This window comes from Ursus arctos, unplaced genomic scaffold (genome assembly GCF_023065955.2).
Source record: "Ursus arctos isolate Adak ecotype North America unplaced genomic scaffold, UrsArc2.0 scaffold_14, whole genome shotgun sequence".
Taxonomy (NCBI): domain Eukaryota; kingdom Metazoa; phylum Chordata; class Mammalia; order Carnivora; family Ursidae; genus Ursus; species Ursus arctos.
In genome coordinates this window covers 54,452,713-54,472,261 of record NW_026622808.1, presented here as the reverse complement: position 1 = coordinate 54,472,261, position 19,549 = coordinate 54,452,713, and the positions used below count along the sequence as shown (strand labels likewise).

The 19,549-nt window shown below is 36.6% G+C and overlaps 1 protein-coding gene across 1 annotated transcript in view; it reads left to right on the top strand.

The window, feature by feature from the left end:
• Positions 1-19,549, top strand: part of CNTN3 (contactin 3) — a 244,839-nt gene that overhangs the window by 14,516 nt on the left and 210,774 nt on the right. The window contains exon 2 of the mRNA XM_026501250.4: positions 9,543-9,669. Within this exon, the coding sequence (XP_026357035.3) occupies positions 9,543-9,669 (127 nt within the window). The remainder of the gene's footprint in view (positions 1-9,542; positions 9,670-19,549) is intronic.

Here is a 19,549-nt window from a genome sequence, read left to right as displayed (position 1 = left end):
AAGTAAGAATTGCATTGGTTATATGTTAACTAAATTTATGGCTCTCATAAACAATTTATCATGGATTTGGGGATATTTTGCAAAGAGATCCATTTCATGGAACAGTAAAATCTGTGCAAATGCTGGCCTCTCTTAAAAGTAACTTTAAGCAACTTCCTTAGAAATCTGAGTAATAAAACAGCCCACCAAAACTCAACTTTTTTTTTTTCTTATTTTAGTGGCTAAGGCAGCTGTTTTATTCAAACGAGTCATTAAAATCCAGAAATGGGGCTTTGCTTCAGCACTCAGAAGTTATACAAGAAATGAGTGGTAGAGTGCTATTGCTTTTAAAAGTGCTATTTATGTGTGGTTTTAGTGAAGTTACTCTGTGTAGTACCTGTATTTTCACTATTCAGGAGGGTAGTGGATGAATTATAGGTGACCGACATCCTGTAAATTTCTCACACAGAAATAGCCACCTATGAATGGTAGACACCTGTGAGAACACAGTGCATGTGTTTTTGGTTTTGAGAATCATTGATGCAGTCATCCAATTAGCTTCTATAAGTCCATATTTTTATATGACGAATTATGTTGCAGTTGGACACAGATCTTCCAACTGAAGATAGGGTTATCTTGAGAATGGCCAAATTCTTTTTTTTTTTTTTCTTGGATCAGCATAAACATTTTGTAAACTAAAACCATTTTCAAAGAAGCACAAACACACATGTCTCTTCTGACATTCACAACACCAAGTTTTCCAATCTATACAATATGATTGGTCTGATTAGGAGGTACAAGTGTGTGTTTAATATAGTCACTATCTTCCGAAGTTTAATGACTAGGAATAAGGAAAATATGAGCGAAAAACGAGTAAAGCCACTATATAGTACGATAGGGATATTGTGATGAGTAGAGTACACAAAAATTGTTTTAAGAATTCGGAATGGAGGAAGATTGCTAAGTGGTGACACTGAATAAAAATGAATGACAGAATGGAGAGCACATTTTCCTGAGACTTCCTGCGTGTGTGGGGGGGCTTCTCATACGTATCACCAAATGCTTCTCCAGAGTGGTGGCACCAAAAATGTGTATAGAGCCTTCAGTTTAACTCATCCTCTGCAGCCCTGAGGATCATTACTTATATTGTGTTAATATTAAGGAAAGTACTAACATTAAAACGAGTATCAGTTTTTACTCATAGTATTTAATATTCACTTAGAATTAGGTGACTCAGTAGATGCAAATTGCCTAGTACAGGACCTGGTAGGCAGTGTCTATTTTACCTTCATATGTTGATGTTTGGGACTGTGCATTTGTTTATTAAGTCTATATAATGAGGGATTTTGCTCCATATCTTACAGAACTAAGAAACAATGTTTTTTTTTTATTTTTTTCAAAATAAAATAAAATATGTTTTCTAATTTGCCAGGGTTACCAACAATGCAGGATAGTATTTGCTCCCCTCTCCAAGACTAAAGAGAATGTAGCCATTCAGAAGGTTTGGGGAAGACCCCCTTGTCAATTTCTACATCTTAGGACCACAAATACTCTTTCCATTTCCAACGTAGACAGTTCTTTACCTTCACTGCTTAAGTTGGTTTCATTCGTAGGTGAAGGAAATTAAAGAAATACCCTACAATCATCACAAATATAATAAAAAATAATAATCTAAGACACTGAGTGCAGGAGAGGCGTGGTTCTAGACCAGGGATTATCAAATTGGGGATGGAAACTTGTTGATGGGTGATAGTATTAAGAGGATAGCTATGTCTGGCATTTAAAAAAAAAAGAATAGGTTACAGGAGATGGGATGGAATAGAATAGGAAAAATGCTATGATCCAGAATGCAGTAAAGATTAATATTATTTCAAGAGACTCTTTTTTTATTACTTGTAGGTATGTGTACAATCATGGTGAAAAATAAATTTCCGTTGTGGGTAAATGAAAAACAATGAGAGTAAATTTGAGAAATTATTTAGTTATTCATGTTCAGGCAGCTCTGAGACTCTGCCAACCCCCACCCCATAGTTCAGACAGTTGTGGCAATGGCCATCCTCTCTCCTGCTTCCATGGATCTTTGCACCTGCTGCACAGCCAGCTTAATACCCTTAGTGGTCTAGAAAGAGAAAAGCAGGATCCTTGCTGGGAAGAGAGAACTAGATGGTATTTTATATACGCAGACTTTTACAAACACTACGCCGGCTTCTGCTCACTGAGGTGCAGGCAGGAAACGATTATGCTCGTCTCTACTTTATGAGATTACACTGCAAAAATACTACAGAATGCAATCACCAGCCAGTATTACTTCTTAATAGCTTCTCTATTACAACTGATTTATAATAGAAATTCTTTATTGTATAGTTATTTTTTCATAGAAACAATAGCCTTGAACTGGAGTTCGTTATGAAACATTCTTTCTAAAATACGCGAAAGGAATCATGCCTGGGCCCCAAAAGCCTTGACCCATTCTCTTTGGGAAAGAATAGAAACCACGAACATAATAATCTCTATTAAAACCTTTGAGGGAAGGATGCCTGAGAAATGTTTTTAAAAGAGTTGATTAATAAAGTCTTCAATTCAATATGATTGGTGAGAACCTTCTGAATTTGCATATATCAGAGATGTTCAATGAAAGTTGGTATAATAGAAAGTGGGGATGTAAGTGGGTTTTGTTTTTCTTTCAAACAAATGAGCCACCGATTGTACACTCCTGGCTGTATTGTGCACATTGCACACTGCGTCTAACAATAACATTGTAACTTTTTTTTTTTTTTTGTCATGTGGAGTTCCTATTAAACCATCTAGCAAGGAAGGTATAACTCTGGGCTGGGGATTATGGAAGGATGTCAGAGAAGTTCAAAAGCACTAGAACTCACATTCATATGGAGACAAAACATGAATTTACATAAAGAAGGCCATAAAGCATTATGAAAACATTTTAATCTACAAAGACTGCAACCCATTTCCTAAGCCCTTTTCCCCCCACATACATTATTTCCTGCAATGTAACAGTGAAGTACTTAACTATTTCATTCAATTGTAAAGAATAGTTCAAAAATCAGAAATGCAGCCATTGGCCTCAAAGTATCAAAATTAAATATTAGCCACCCTCAAAAATTTCCCGCGTGCTCTTTTTTTACTCAACTGTAGTACAAATTGAATATTCATCCAGTGAAATAGATCATAACTTTCATCAAAATATGTTATTAACTCACTAAAGAGAGGTGATGAAATCCAGATTTTTTAACTTTCAGCACGACCATAATGTGCATATATGTTTATGGGTGGGGCCATCTTTGTGGGGTTTTTTTTAAACAGGTTGCAATAAAAAAAGAAATGCAATTTTTTTTCCAGAAATTTGTCATGTTTTGAAAGGGTTCTGCCAGTCCACAGAATTTTTTTTTTTATTGAACATTCATTTCCAGCACCCGTAAAGCTTAAACAGTCCCTTTCAGTTTTTAATTCTCTAATTATTGCACCCTGCTTCCCATGCAGTTTCTTTATTTCTGTTTATGGATAAAACGTGAAAACCAGATTGAGCAAATCAGGTAGTAAACCATTAATTTATCAAATTAAATAATTTTTACTGCGTTCTATTGGTCTCTATTATGCTCTCATACTCCAGGTGTCTGCCATTCTCCAGCACTTTTTCTTATAACCTAATTGCTTGATAACATTTCCAGATGTGGGAAATGGATAAATTAGTTATTCCTGGTCAGCGTTTTCTTTTTCTTGCTCATCTTAAGTATGCTGTATTGCATTTTCCCTTTTTTTCTAGCGTGTTGGTTATAGTACATTCAGCTGCACATGACAAAAACCCGTTAAAGGTTTATTTTCCTAACATGTGATGTTTAGGCTTATGTGATTCATGTTGGTTCAGGAACTCAAAGATGTGAGGGCTCGGGGTTAACTTTTCTGTGATATATACATACTCCCCCTCATGGTGTCTAGATGGCCATAGGGGTTCCCAGAATGACCTCCTTCCTCACCTGACAATTTCCATGTCAAAAAGGAAAGGAAGCAAAGTCAGCAATTCCTTCATGTTTTTTTGTTTTGCTTTGATTTTAACTCAAAATCAGGATAGAGACTCTTTCCTAAGATTTTTAACAGATTTTCTCTTACCTCTTGTGATAGATTGAATTATGTCCCCCTCAAAATTTGTTTCTTGAAGTCTTAATCCCCAGGCCCTCAGAACATGACTTTATTTGGACGTAGGGTCATTGCAGATGGGATTAGTTAAGATGAGGTCATTAGGGTGGGCCCTAATCTATTATGACTGGTGTTCCTTATAAAAGGAATATTTGGACACAGAGAGGCACACAGAGGGAGGGTGACTTGAAGGGACACAGGGAGAAGACAGCTATCTATAAGCCCATCTGACAGGCTTGGAGCAGATTCTGCCCTTACAGTCCTCTGAAGAAACCAGTCCTGCCCAAACCTTGATTTGAGACTTCTAGCCTGCAGAACTGTGAGACAGTAAATTTCTGTTGTTGAAACAGCCCAGTTTGTGGTGCTCTGTCATGGTAGACCTCACAAACGAAGACATCCCTCTTTGGCTGTTACTGGTCTCCTAACCCAATCCTCCTTGTCCACCCTGCTCCCCAGTCAAGAACTACAGAGTTCTAGGAAGGTGGCTTATCTGGTGCTTTCTATATCCCTGATGAAAGGCAGATTTTGAAGGCAACAAAAAAGAATAATTGAGAGAGGTTGAGTCGACAACGACCCGTGTCTGCTACAGCTAGTTTTTTGTATGCGGAATATGTTTGGCATTCAAATATTTGTTAAAGAAATGAATTAAGATTGAATTCTTTATCCTCCCTTGACTTTGGGAGAATATAAATGGAATTTTATTTTTGTCCTTTCTTGTTTGTTTGGCATTTTCTAGCTTTAAGCTACCAATGCCAAAAAAAAAAAAAAAAAAAAAAAGCCGATGCCCCACTGCTATAAAATGTTTCCATCTTTAATTTTCTTTTTCTGTAGAATAGTAGGGCCTAGAATACAGATCTCATTTCATTGGTGACATATTACTTTTATTTTCTCTGATCCAGGCTAGAGCTCATCTGTTTGGGTTGGATACCTTTTAAGTACATTGACTATTCCTTTCTAGCTCTACCTTCTCTTAAATTCTGCTTTAAATAGCAGTGCCCCCCCGCCCAGCTCCCTTTTTGGATTCACCCTCTTCATTTCACAATATGCTTCAGTTTTGCATCATGTAGATGTGATGTAAAAAATTGAGGGAAAATAGGATATACTTTCCTTTTTCCGTAGCAATTTCAGAGATACCATCATGGTCTTTTAGGAATTGTATTTCTTTTAGTAAAAGTCATCCAACTGCCTGGAATGCTTTGTCTGTTTCTCTTTGTCAGCCTTCATAAAAGCTGTAGAGAGTATGACTATTAGAATTGATTGGCCACAGTTTGATCTTTTAGGTGACATTACCTTAGGAGCTCATAAAGCTTGTACTTACATTCAACGGTAGTTATTCTGAGTAGCCCATGGGCGTTTGGGGGAAAAAATAACACCTCAGGATTGGACTTTTGGACTTATTAGTCCTGTTCGGAAATGTTATATGCCCTTTATTTTAGGCTGTAAACGTAAATTAGAGCTTGGGAGCCAGGCTAGCATATCAAAAAAATGCCCCTGTCACAAAAAGTAAAGTTTAGCATCAATCTAAATGTTACATTGAATCCATTTCGTTAGGCAGGAGGCCCCCTTCTGTTCTCAGCCAAGCTGCTTTTTGCGGGTTATGAATATCCATGTGAATCGTCAAGGTTCTGTCCCTTTGACAACCAAAATTCATTTTGAAGAAAATGAGACTTCAGAATCTCTTCCTTTTAAGTTTATGTTGCTAGCAAGACTACACCGTTATACCCCAGCATCTCTTATTTCACTCCAGTGAAGTAAGACTGCGTGGCCTTTGTCTCTTTTCAGAGTATGAAGCGTGGACTGACCTGTCAGGTTTGCTTATTAATTTGTACTTCCATTTTCGGAGGCTTTTGAATGGCTGCTGGTGGTCTGAAAAGCCTTTAGGAGCTTTGAATTTCAGAAATGGTGGATTTGTGCCTCACAGGCTGGGAACTCCCATGTTACCAGAAATACTGAAGGTGAAATAGCAAGCTGATGGTTAATTTTTGCCTTTGACCATATTTAGAACTGTGCGGTTTACTGGAAAGGGAAACACAGCAAGAATAGGAGTATTAGGGTCTGATCCCAGGTCTCTCACCAAAAAGTACCAACCCCCCCCAAATCCCCCAAAACCCCAAAATAACCAAAAACAATTAAACAAACAAAAAACCCTTATGTTACCGTGGTTGGGTTATTTAATTGCTCTGTGCCTCATTTCTTCTGGGGAGGACAAATAACTGTAAGGTGAGAACATAAGCTCTGAAATTGAAATCTTAGCTTTATCAATCACTAGCTATAAAAAAGATCTGCCTTATACAGAGTTATTTTGAGAATTCCTTCATTCATCTTATTCATTCAACAGATAAATATGGAATATCTGCCATGTTCTAGGAGTCGGGATTACAACGATGAATTAGACACAAATAACAAGCACATATATGAACGTGTATAACGTTTATATATAGTGAGACACAGTGAGATGTACTTTGGTACCTCTGTGAAAGGTGGAAGTGAGGCGCGGGTGGAGGGACATTGAAGCTGAGATGACGTTTATGCTGAGTTCTGAATGACAAAAGGAAGTCAGACACAAGATCAACAAGGGTGGTGGGGGCTGAGCCCAAATGTGACTACAGTTAGCATGGACTCCAAGGCATAAATGAAGGTGGTGCTGGACCTTGTAGGGTAGGGGATGCGCTCAAACATAGCCTGGGAATAAGGGAGGCAAGGCTTGCAATTTCCTTAGTACAGTGCCTGGAACATAAATGTTAGCAAATTAGCTATGACTGTCATTCTCTCAAAAGGGTGTCAGAATAAAAAGGCTTCTAGTTACCTAACACCTTCATTTACAATTAATAATGGTCTCTAGAGAAACATTAGAGTATCATTGGGATTTGACTTGTGTTAGAAGATGATGGAATGGACACTTGGATTTTCATTGTGGCCACTTGTGGGAAATTTTTAAGAAACACCTCTTTTTGTCTTTTTCACTGAAGTCACCCCCTTCTTATCTTGACTAATTTTCCTTCTGTCAGTTTCTCTCCCCAACTTACCTGTAATTTTCAAATCTACACCAGTATGTTACTCTTGTATTGTTTTCAAGCTCTACGTACATCAGAGTTTGTTGGAACAATGATGCTATACCATCTCATAAATGAACAAAATAGATTAGCCACTCAAAGTAAATCAAGAGCTATTATACCAGAAAAAAAAAATGCTATGAAAAATCCACCATATTTGTAAATATTTACAAACAGGCATTAGAATTATTTTCAACTTTCTAAGATAGTAAATTTGATTAATGAAGCCAATTGTCATTCTTCTATTTATTTGTTTATTTTTAATGCGCTAAACTTACTTAGGGGGAAAAATCTGGAAAATGACAACATTAGATCTTTTTGATTAGGGGCGTTAGTAGCTATTCCAAAATCCATTTCTTCTGAAAGTTCTCCTTTTCCATGAAGAAAAGTAAGAACATTTGCCTCGTGGTATTTCCCCCTCAGAGGTAAATAAAAACAGGGGACTAAAGAGGATAGCAGGCTGCTTTCTTAAGGTGAGGTTGGTATTAGTAAGGATTAACTTTGTGGTGATTTGCAGTGGAAAAGGTATCCAGATTTAGCTAGATTTTGAGGTTTGTGTGCACAGCCCCTAGGCTACCTTCATTTCTAACACCAACTGCAAGTTCTGGTTTTGATAATTTACTAGAAGGACTGACCAGAGTCACTGAAAGCTATTGGAATCATGATTATGGTTTATTATAGGGAAAGGATACATGCTAAAATCAGCCAAAGGAAGAAACCCATAGGATAGCATCTGGACAGGTCCCAAATGCTAAGCTTTTGTTGTCCTCAGGATGAGTAAACATCCTGGCACTGATGTGCATTAATAGGCAAGGACTATTGCCAACCAGGGAAACTTGCCAAGCCTCAGTGTCCAGAGTCTTTACTGGGGGCTTCATTACGTAATTAGTGACTGATGATGGCACATACAGCTGAGCTCAGTTGCCCGAGTTGGCTCATACCCCATGACCCAACTCTCCCACCATCAATCATGAGTTGGTCTTTCTGGTTTGGCCAGTCGCCATCCCACACTGTCAGGTGTGGCTGGTCCTGCCCTCAGATCCAGTGTGGCCAGCCCCTACCCTAAACAAAGGCATTCCCATCACGAATGACATTGGTTACCTGCCAGAAGCTGAGGGCAAAGACCAGATGAAGGGCAAGGCTGCATTCTTTGAGTATGACAAGAGGGTGTCACTGCCTGGAATCTGGACTCAGATGTTCTAGATTGTGTACCTTCTGAAATGCTGTGTGAACTTGGCCCTGTCACATAGCCACTTTTAGGCCCCGTGCTTCTCTTCTGTTCACTGGGATTAATGATCTCTCTGAAGATTAAAGAACAGATATGGCCAAGTAGGAGTCACGCAGTGACACCAGCTACTGCTATTTTCATCATGTCCATGATTATTTTCAGTATCGTGTTATTTTATTATTCTTTTTATTATGGTAAATGTTTCTTATGAATGTTATTACTACTTGAAGTAGCCAAAATATAAGTTCATAGTTTCTGGACTTTTTTGGGTACTTTTTCCAACCTGATTTCTTTGTCTGACTACTTGTGGGCTCTCTTGTCTCTTAGTCTGTTAATTCATTCTTTGCTTCAGCAGGAATTCCTCCCATTTTACTGAGCATTCCAAGATAGGAGAGTAAAGAGTTTTCTTTTTTCTTTTCCCTGTGTATTTGTTTGGTTTCAGAAATGCTCTGGCAATGACTGTACAACTAAAGTAGTATAAGCGTTGTTGACGGCATTATGTCCTTCCTTTTTAAATTCATAGCACAAAGTCAGATTTTTGTTTTTGTGTGTATGTGGAAATTCTCAGACAATATTCGAGTTTTCTTCAGTAAAGTAGAAAACCTTTTAAAAGGCATTTCCTTAGGGTTGTACCCTTCTCTTCACTTGGTTGGTAATAAAGTGGAAATACCACCAAATGTTGAGTGTTTTGAGGCCAAAACAGAAAAAGAATATTGTCAACCTGCATGTGTGGCAGATTTTATGAGAAAGATCATGATCAGATATTCAACTAGTCTTGAACACAACTTTACTTCTGTAAGGAGCCTTATGACAGAAAGACCTTCTGCAATAGGATATTCACCAGTGAAAACTTAGGTAGAGTTTATATTATAAAAAGTAATTAGTACAGCTTTATTTATACTTCTAAGGAATTTTATGAATATGGCAATGTTTTTCAATACTCATTTTTCATTAGCAAAGCAGTGCCTGCAGCACACGTCGTGGATAAGGGAAGCAGTACTTGCTTTTTCTTCTTTATTTTTAAGAGCAGATACTGGTTGCTTGTTTTTCTTCTTTGATTCTAGAATGCAGCTTTTACAGTACCTTTCACTTATTGTGATTGTTTTTTTGGATGTCTCCCACCCATACAGGTGAGCTTCTCTTGCAAGGTCCAGTGTTTATCAGAGAGCCCAGCAACAGCATTTTCCCCATGGGTTCAGAGGATAAAAAAATAACTTTAAACTGTGAAGCAAGAGGCAACCCCTCACCTCATTACAGGTACAGTGACAAGTTTGCAAATCCAAATTAAGAAATAACAATGTGGCATTTGTGCTTTTTGTTTGTTTGTTTCAGTATATTCATGGCATCACTAAGAATACATGAAACAGTAGTTGTATGCTGTGTTCAACAGATCTCATACGTAAACATTTGGATCCATCTGTATATATTTGATTGATTATTCACTTTACAAGAGCACTTCTTGATTTACAAGAGACATGGTAGAATCTCTTAAATAAATGGTGTGTATTCACTTATTTATAGTGCAATTTAATGCACAAACATGTGTTTAAATGTAGTCATTGGAAGCATATATATCCATTGTGGGGATAAAATCAGATGTTCCAAAGGTATTTAGAAATCATAGTTTTTAAAAAAATATTTTTTAGCATTTTTACTTCTTTCTTTACCATTTTACTATGTGTTTGAAGATTCATTAAGTATAGAAGAATAAAATAACATTCTTACTAAAGTCATTTTAATTATTCTTGGAGAGAAGTTATATTTAATTTAGTAGGTTTTTGCATATAGAAGTATGCATTTTTCAGAGTACATGTGTAATACTTGTTCACTGAAAACCTTCAAACAATACAGAAAGGTATAAGGAAAAAAAAAGAAAAAAAATCTGAATTCCCATCACCTTAAGATAAAAATATTAACATTTGGGGGATGATGGTAGCTTATTTGGATGGGATGGGTATTTACTTTTTTAAAGAACACAAGATTAACAATTTTTACTTAGGTGTGCTTAGGTGACCCAATTTAATGAAGAAATGAATTATTTATAAAGAGCATATGCTGCTTTCATATAAGTGGCTACGAAAAAGTGCTTGAGGCACCTTGAAAACAACATGCTCTTTTGAATACTGTGAGCATTTGTCTCGAAAACTCTGTTTACAGTATTAGTTTCTTGGCAAAACCTTTTCTATAACCTGCAGAACAGGCATACTTCAGCCTATATTAATAAAATTCTAAGTGTTTAGAGTAGTCACGTAGATGGTATTGAACTTCTATTGTTTTCTTAATCCATGTAAGTAATAGAAGCCAACATTCCTCCTTAAACTGGGTCATCCTTGGGTTCAAAGGTAGACCTTTGTATTTTTGCATCAGGAAAGTAATCAAGATCAGTCTCTTCCAACAGTATTCAAAACATGCTTATTGAGCACCTGCTGTGTACTTGCAACAAAATAAACAATGATTCCAGCTTACTGGTTAGAACTGACAGAGGTGATAAAAAGTTTTCTCGCTGCCTCTTCCTCACCCTATAGAAATAAGAAAAGTATAACAGAAGATTAAAAAAAAAAAAAAAACAAGAATCTGTATTTTATCAAATAGTTCAATTCATCAGACATAAGCAGAAGTAACATCTGAAAATATTTTCCTCTCTGGGGAAAAGTTGAACAGATCAACTTTAATAAGATGTTATCCTAGCAACATTTTCCCCCAGCATTTTCATAGGACATTCTAACATTTTCTAAATGCATCCATTTGTTTCTCCCTGGAACAGAAGATTCTCCTTTTAGATATGACCGTAATATGATAAAAGAGTCCATATGAATGACTCATCTGTGGGCTGTTTCTCTGCTGTCAGAAAAGTTGTATTCCTAGCATTTATCTTATGAATAATTTGATGATAAATGGGTTCAGCTGAAAAATTGTCATTAGATACAAGATTTTGTCAAACAGGAGTATATTTCTAAATGAAGAGTTTATGCTTGTAAAATTTTATTAAATAGCAAGAAGTCTTGAGCTCAGAAATCCAGAAATAGTCTTTCGTTGCAATCATTTCTTTATATATCGAGTATTTCTTGTAATGCCAGAGAGTGTGTTTTTAAGCATACTGACAACATGTATAAAATGTTGATGAAGAGGTCCTGCCATTTACAAAGTGTTTCTTATGTTTTATAATGTGGACTGCGATGCTGTATGTTGCAATTGAAACAAAATCTGTACATGAGACTAGGAGATATGTGACTTAAATTGGTTCATCTGTTTTATGTCTAATAAATGCAGAAATTTAACATGCTAGGTATTGTTTTAAAGTACTTTGGTTTGTAGCCAAATAGAGCAGACACTTTCATTATAGCTCTAAAGATTTTCTAAAGTTAAGACTTGTAACCAATATAAAGTTCCGCTTAAACTAAAGGTTTTTAGTCACTAGAAGTCAAGACCTTGAAAAAGCACAAGGGAACCTCTTTATGTTGTGAAAATATTAGGCTTCCCTATAACAATTCTGTTATTCATGTTATCTGTGTAAGCATTTATGCCGGTAGAGTAAATGGGAGTATAGAACAATGTAGGTTGTAATTATGACCTCATCTATTTAGACAATACCATCAGTTACAGCCTGTTTGTTTTTTTTTTTCCTTCTAGCTTTGGATGTTAATAGTCAGTCATGTAATGTTCCATAGTATTCTTTAAATATTTCAGAAGAAAATATGCTTGCTTATTCGTATTTTTTGCTATCTTTTAAAAACTACAGATAAATGGTATAAGCATGGAATAACATTGAAGACATAAAAATGGGGGTTTTCTTTTTTACATGAAATCAGAGAAACATTTGGTTCTTTGTAAGTATAAATATAAGCAGCTAGATAGATAAATAGATACCATGGAGGAAAATCACTGGTTCATGTGAAATTACAAGTTAAAGACAATCCAAATATGTTTCCCAAGATTCGGAATAAAGTGTAAGAGTGTTGGAAAAGAATGCCCTTCGTAAGCCCGAGCCTGTCTTGTAGACTGAGACGGACCTGTCTGATGGGAGATCTTTTCTTGGTTATCCCATTGGGTAAAAAGAACTCTTAATTGGTCATAGTAGAAATCCAAAAGTTCAGAAATTCTCAAGAGAAATTACTTGTGTTAGGGTTTAATTGAGAATTTTATTCTTTCTTTTGCATCTCCCCACCTAAGCCCCAAAGCCTGTATTTAAAGGTTAATTAGTATCCATTCTCATTGTAATTGCCGATGAAGCTGAAAGAGATTACCCTGAGGGAGTATTAATAACTTTTTTAAATGGGAGGGGCTTTCTCTGACTTTCATGGGGTTATAAATGTTCACCATTTGTTCAGATGAAAGACCCCAAATAAGATCCCAGGTCACTTCTACTGATGTCAGTCAGCCTTTAAAGGAACCATGTATTGGTGGAGCTAGACAGGTTAAAATATGCAAATGCCTCTGGGGACCAGGCAAGTAACAGAGCTAAAAGAGGTGGGTGTGCCCTAAGAACATACAGACACTGTGAAAAATGACTGGAAACTCCAGCACTCAGCCACAAGCCTATTGAATGGTCATGACTACTTAGCAGCACTGGCTCCTGATTACCATCCAGATATCCCAGTCTAGTGTAACAAAAGCTTTTCAAGAGATCCTTTCAAATTCAGGTGTTTTCTCTTTGGATTCTCTCCTTCTAGTGTTGACTCTGCCTTTCTTTTTAGTTGTAATGTAGGCCAAAGAAAATAAGTCTTAGCGTAGACTGTGGCCCACATGGGTTTTACGTTTTCAACATTTAGTTTAGCTTGAGACTTAAGAGCTATGTTGTCCAACATGGTAGCCAGTAGCCAGAAGTTGGCCCTATAGATTTCGATCAGTTAAATAAAAAATATATTTGCTCAATTAAGGCAGCCTGCTTGCTTGCTTTTTTTAAAAAAGATTTTATTGATTTATTTGAGAGAGAGAGAGAGCACGAGAGGGGGGAGGAGCAAAGGGAGAAGCATACTCCCCGCTGAGCAGGGAGCCCAACGTGGGGTTTGATCCCAGGACCCTGAGATCATGACCTGAGCTGAAGGTAGATGTTTAACCAACTGAGCCACCCAGGCACCCCTAGGCAGCCTTATTTCAAGTGCTGAGTAGGCATGTGTGGTAATACAGCAGCTAATAGCTGCTGTACTAGAAGGAACCGATGACCATTTTTATGCTTCCAGAAAGTTCTTTTGGATGGCACTGCTCTAGACTGACCCTTGAGACCATCACACTTCTGTTTATTCTCCTCAAAAGGAAATAACAACATTATTTTCTTCCAGCTCTATATGATAAGTAAACTATGTTAATAAAGTACAGTGTGAACAATATCAATATACAGGTTATAAGGACTAAATATCGTTGCAAAATATCATGTCCCCTGGCACAGTTTCTCCCTTTTTTAGTCATGGTTCCCTATAACAGAATTTACCAAAAGTCTACTAAATGCATTCAGTATAAGATAGAAAAGGAAAATAGACTAATTTCTGCTCACCATTTATTGAAAGAGTAAAATGTAAAGAAGTCAAGTCTGAGGTCATTTATTGTCTATATATACATAGTCACGTATACATGTATGTACACATACCACATAATACTGTACATTGTACCACATAAAGTAATATATGTGGCTCTATATATGTACTATATTTGTATATGCTGTATTTTCTACATGTACAATACAGAACATAGCATATGGACCGTGTATAATATACTTTATATTCTATGTAATATCTGATATATATTTTAATTATAATTTTTTATTATATGCAGTTTGTCTCTTACATGTATCTTGTTGCCATGTAAGATCTGATGTCAGTATTATTTCACTTTTATGCTTGCTTCAAGGCAAATAAGAGTTTTTATTCTTCTAAATTCTCTTGGCCCTTAAAGAGATAGAATCCTTTCTGCTGGATCAGTAGGCCTGATTCTCTGTGTTTTATGTTCATGCGCAACAAGTTTTAGCATCCTGATTTCTCCGGCTGATGAGTTCTGGTCCCCATACTCATCATCAGCCACTAAGAGCAATGAAATGTTCACATGGTTGGAATGATCACTAACCATTAAAAAGTAAAGAATATCTATAGTGCCTGAGAGAAGCAGAGGGAGACAGCATCTCTTACAGGGCATTTTGAATTTGTCTCCATTACTGTCTCTCTCATGAAGCCTCTGTCTGCATTACTGTCTCTCTCATGAAGCCTCTCATTAAGCCTTTTAATGTCCTCTGTGCTGGCTCCCGTGCTCCGATGCTGCCCATTGTACCCTGTGCCTACCTGTGTGATAAAACTTATCAAAATGAAATGTGCTATTGCCTTGGTAGGCTAGAACTCCCTTAAAGGTGAAGACAGTGTGTTCCTCATCCTTACGTTCCAACTGCCTAGCAAATAGTGCCTGTTAAAGTGGAGCATGAAAAAAAAAAAAAAAAAAAAGAATGAGGTTAATGGGGGAAAACAAAGCAAATTTGGGATTAGATCGTGTTTAGGAGTCAAGAATGTCATGAAGGGGGGCGCCTGGGTGGCACGGCGGTTAAGCGTCTGCCTTTGGCTCAGGGCGTGATCCCGGCGTTATGGGATCGAGTCCCACATCAGGCTCTTCTGCTATGAGCCTGCTTCTTCCTCTCCCACTCCCCCTGCTTGTGTTCCCTCTCTCGCTGGCTGTCTCTATCTCTGTCAAATAAATAAATAAAATCTTTAAAAAAAAAAAAAAAGAATGTCATGAAGGATCAGAGGGTAAGAAGTGATCAATAGTATATTTCATAACATATTCTCAAGTTTGGATTGATTCCTTTTTTTGGCTCGTTTTTAAGACAGATCGCCCATGAAGTGACAAAGAACATGAGGCTTACTTATATCCTCCCCAAAGCAACTAAAAAAAGGGGGCATCCTTCCTGTTAGTGTCATCAAAATTTCCAAATGGTGTCAGAAAAAACGTGAAATAAAAAGATAGCTAGTAGTGTGAGCAATCGATAACCCAAGAAAAATGTAGAAGATAGATTTTGGATATCACAGATAGAAGTGTAAAAATTAATTTACATCATTTGTTCTTCTTGAGTTTTTGAAGTGGGATGAGGAGGAAGGAAAACACATAATGGTCAAAACCAAGTTTAATCAGTTGGGTCCCCTTTGTATTCTTAACTAATCACTGAGGCCGAGACATGGATTGTTTTGAGTGGCCGGGCCAGGTCACGTGAGGAGCAGCCTCTTCAAAGGAAGTGAGAGGGCACTGCTACCACAAAGAGCAAAAACGGATGCAGAGAAGGCAAGAACAGCAAACCTCTTCTGTAATTCTCGTAGGAATAATGACTGATAAGGCAATGACTGATCAATTTGAACCAGGCTATAACTCTGTAAACTGAAGAGTTGCTTTTGATCCCAGTAGTTTTTTTTTCCTTAAATATATATGCTTAAAATTTATCAATGAGTGAGAAATGGGAATCTATGTCATAAAACACATTTTAAAAACTTAATTTTTAAAAACACAGCATTGCAGTTTAACTCATTTATATCTTTGGCAATTATTGCTGAAGCCTAACTAGTTATTTTTGGATAAAGTATTGAATATGCAAATTCGAACATTCATTCTTTCAAGGGCTGCAATTATTCTCATCACTTCAGTAAACATATTAACAAACATTGCATTTGAACACAAATGCATTTGCTTATTAACTTGAAAGCCGCATCTAAAACCGCAAATTGCTTCTGTGATTAAATTCCTAATTTTCCTGTCAAACCCCAAATAAAGTATTGCCTGTTGATTTAACAAGTGTTTTGTGCGGGCTTATTTCCCAAACCTAGCCCCGCTCCCTAAAGATTTCAGTAAATTGTTTTGTTCTTCTCACTTTGTTTTATGTTGAAGTCTAACATGTGACATTTGTTTTTCACAAGCATATTGTTCGTATTTTTCCATTTTCCTGTGACCAGATTTGGTGCGATAGTGTAGATGTCCTGAAGAACATCACCTTTGTATAATCAATTGTGAGGTAAATTATATCCGGGGATTATTTTGAAAACTGCCTGAAGTCGCTCGATTTTGTTAGTTTCAGTTTCAAAGGGTGACAGTCTCTAACCTTGTTATCACGTTCTAGTGAAAGACCCTCTTTCAGGCTCTGTGCCTTAAATTATACTGACGGGATCAATCTATGCTAATATTCATGATTGCTGTTCATGCTGGTGAGGTTTTTGTAAGACTTGCCATCTCCTGTAATAACTAGTAATGTAAATAAATCATAACTAATAAGGTAAATGAAAATAAATATGCATTCTTTGCTCATCTTTGAGATGTTTATTGCTAATATAGATGACTACAGTGAGGGATGACCATATGGTCATGGCTAGGTTACTCCACTCGGGAAAATTCCATAAGCACCTACTGTGCACCTTCTATTATGGCTGATGGTGGGAACTCAGCAGTGACTGAAACAGTCATCGTTCATTGGAGATCATGCTTTCAAAGCACTTTTCAACTCTGAAAGTTTAGGCTTTTCATACTGGTTTAACTCATTGTATAAATCCATGTTCGCACACACACAGAGACACGCAGACACAAAGCCACACTCTTACACATAGTGTGTTCTTTGTATTAGAAGGCCATGATTCTTATACTCTCAGTCACTGATGATTTAGTGTATTTCCCAGGAGTAACAAGTATAGTTTTCATCATGAAAAAGTAGTAACTGCCAATTTTAATAGCTCCTATGTTATATTCAAAATTCAAAACCTATTGCCTCAAGGGCATGCACAATGTTTTAAAGAAATTGTATTAAAAAATGTTGAGGGAGAAATTGGCCATAGACTTCCGCCATTCCATTGAACAGGGCTTGCCCAGTTTCCTTACTCCACCTGCCCAGCCTCCCTCCAATGAGGAGATTCTAGCACCCGGTTGTAGAGAGCATGCAGATGAGATTGTAGGAGAAGTGGATTGATCAAATGCATGTTATCTCAGGAAGGCTAGCAGAATGTGAAGCCCAGGACTTCTCATTCCAGCTCCCAAGTTCTACTTATTGGCCCAGAGGCAAATTCACATATAACCTCCACACCAAGAAACGCAAGGGGATGAGAGCTCATTGCCTGAGAATCAGTAGATTTGTGAAATGTGAATATTAAATCATTTCTCACTTGTGGATTCTAAAAGCAAATCCTAATTTGTGTAGAATGAGCATTTGAACAATGAAGGCTGGCAGTGAACTTATAAGATCATTCAAGAGTGTTACAACATGATGATTATACAAAGGTGCTTAATCTTGTGACATTTACCACTGAGCTAAAGCTACAAGGTTAGTCTGTTTCTAGAGCACAATGTAAATGTTATAGGATTGAAACACTGTGTCTGCAGCCCCAAGAGCCATGGGGCTGTCTTCTTTTGCTCCAGATCACTGCATTACGCCTTTTGGAATGGAATTTGGGTATGCAAATGTTACTTTTATGAATTTTTAAACAATTTTGTCATTTCAAAAAGATTTCATTCCAAAACTTTAGAGTTTCTCATGAATTTCACATTTTGTTCATAAAAGTGGACATCTGCATTTTTTACAAAGAATTGTGAATGTACAAAACTAAAAGATAGTATCTACTTCTAAAAGCTTCCCAAATTCATGGCCTAAATGTGTCATTCACCTGTAATACTTTATGACTACATGTTGTGTTCATGAACTCTGAACAGCTGATTACAATTTACTGCCAAGAAAATTCATCTAATTTGTAGATTTATTGGACACATACTCTGTAAAAGGAGTATGTGTGTCTGCCTTCAGTTTTCCTGAATGTTTCTTGTACAGAGGAAAATCTCAGAAATACTTAGAAATCAGGCCCAAATATGAATATTTTGCATTGGGAACATAAGTATACTATTTTCTCAGGATATGATAATTTTTGGAATTTCAGACCCAGAGATTCCTTACACATTTCAGAGTTTAAATAAATACAGGCCTTTTTAATTCACATACTTTCAACAAGAGGAAAGACAATTAATGTTTAATAAGAGATTGAAAAATTTAACATCACCTCGGGATGAGGTCCAGTTAATGATGAATAGTGTTAAGAAGAGAAATAATTATATCACCTTGTTAAAAGAAAATTAACATTCTTTCGGGTATGTCATGTAAATCTTAGCTCTGAAGAGTTTGCAAAAGCAAAAGCACTCTTTTGGTGTAGCAAAAACATTTAAAAGAGAGTAGATTTTGCCTTTTCACATAATGAAATAATCTAGGGATTCAGTCTATATGAAGATTGAGCTAAAGGAAGTAAGAAACATTTATGCATAAAAATTTTTTTCCATTTTAGTTGTTTAGTCAAAGCTTTGGGATGATAGCTTTTAGATCTTAGACACTTACTGAAATAAAGTATTCTCCCACATACGTTATGATCTCTTAAATCTTTCCAGCTATTAAATAGGCAAGAAGAAGTGCTTCTCCATATTTTTATTTATCTTTACAATTTTCCGCATAGCCACTATACCTTTATTATTCATCAGCTAAACACAAAAGCACAATTTTCAAATGAAGCCATCAGGCATGCTTAGTCAGGCCATAAACATTCTAACTCTAGAGCTAAAATCCTTTTTTTCTGTACAAACTGTATTTTGTAGGTAACAAAAACACCAGTACCCTTTGTCATGAGAGTCTATTCAAAAGTATGTGAGATTATCTACATCTTTTCTGGTTTGAGCTTAGAGAAGTTTTTCCCACTGCAAGCGTAGAGTTGCCCAGAAACTGGCAAACCATTTCAGCTTAAAAATTCAACCCACCCACTTGTGCTTTACTTTCCTCTTTATTCAGGCCCAGCGTGTGTGGGACTACGTCTTCCCATGTATTTGTCTGCATGTGCACCTGCCTGAGAGTTCACTGAAACGTGGGGCTAAACTGGTACATTTGTTAATTCCCTATGGCTTCTATTATTAAAACTCTATTATGTAATATTCATATACAGAAAATGATATAAACATATAATCTAGTGCAATGATCAGCATCCATATAACCACTCCTCAAGAAATAAAACAAAAAAACTGAATTTCCTATTATTTACCCCCTTTAACTTACCCCACTTTCTCTCTAGGAGAGCTTTAAAATACTTTAAAGTGGAGGTTTATCACTTTCATGTGTTTTAAAACTTTATATGAATGGTATCAAATTGTGTTTTATAAAACA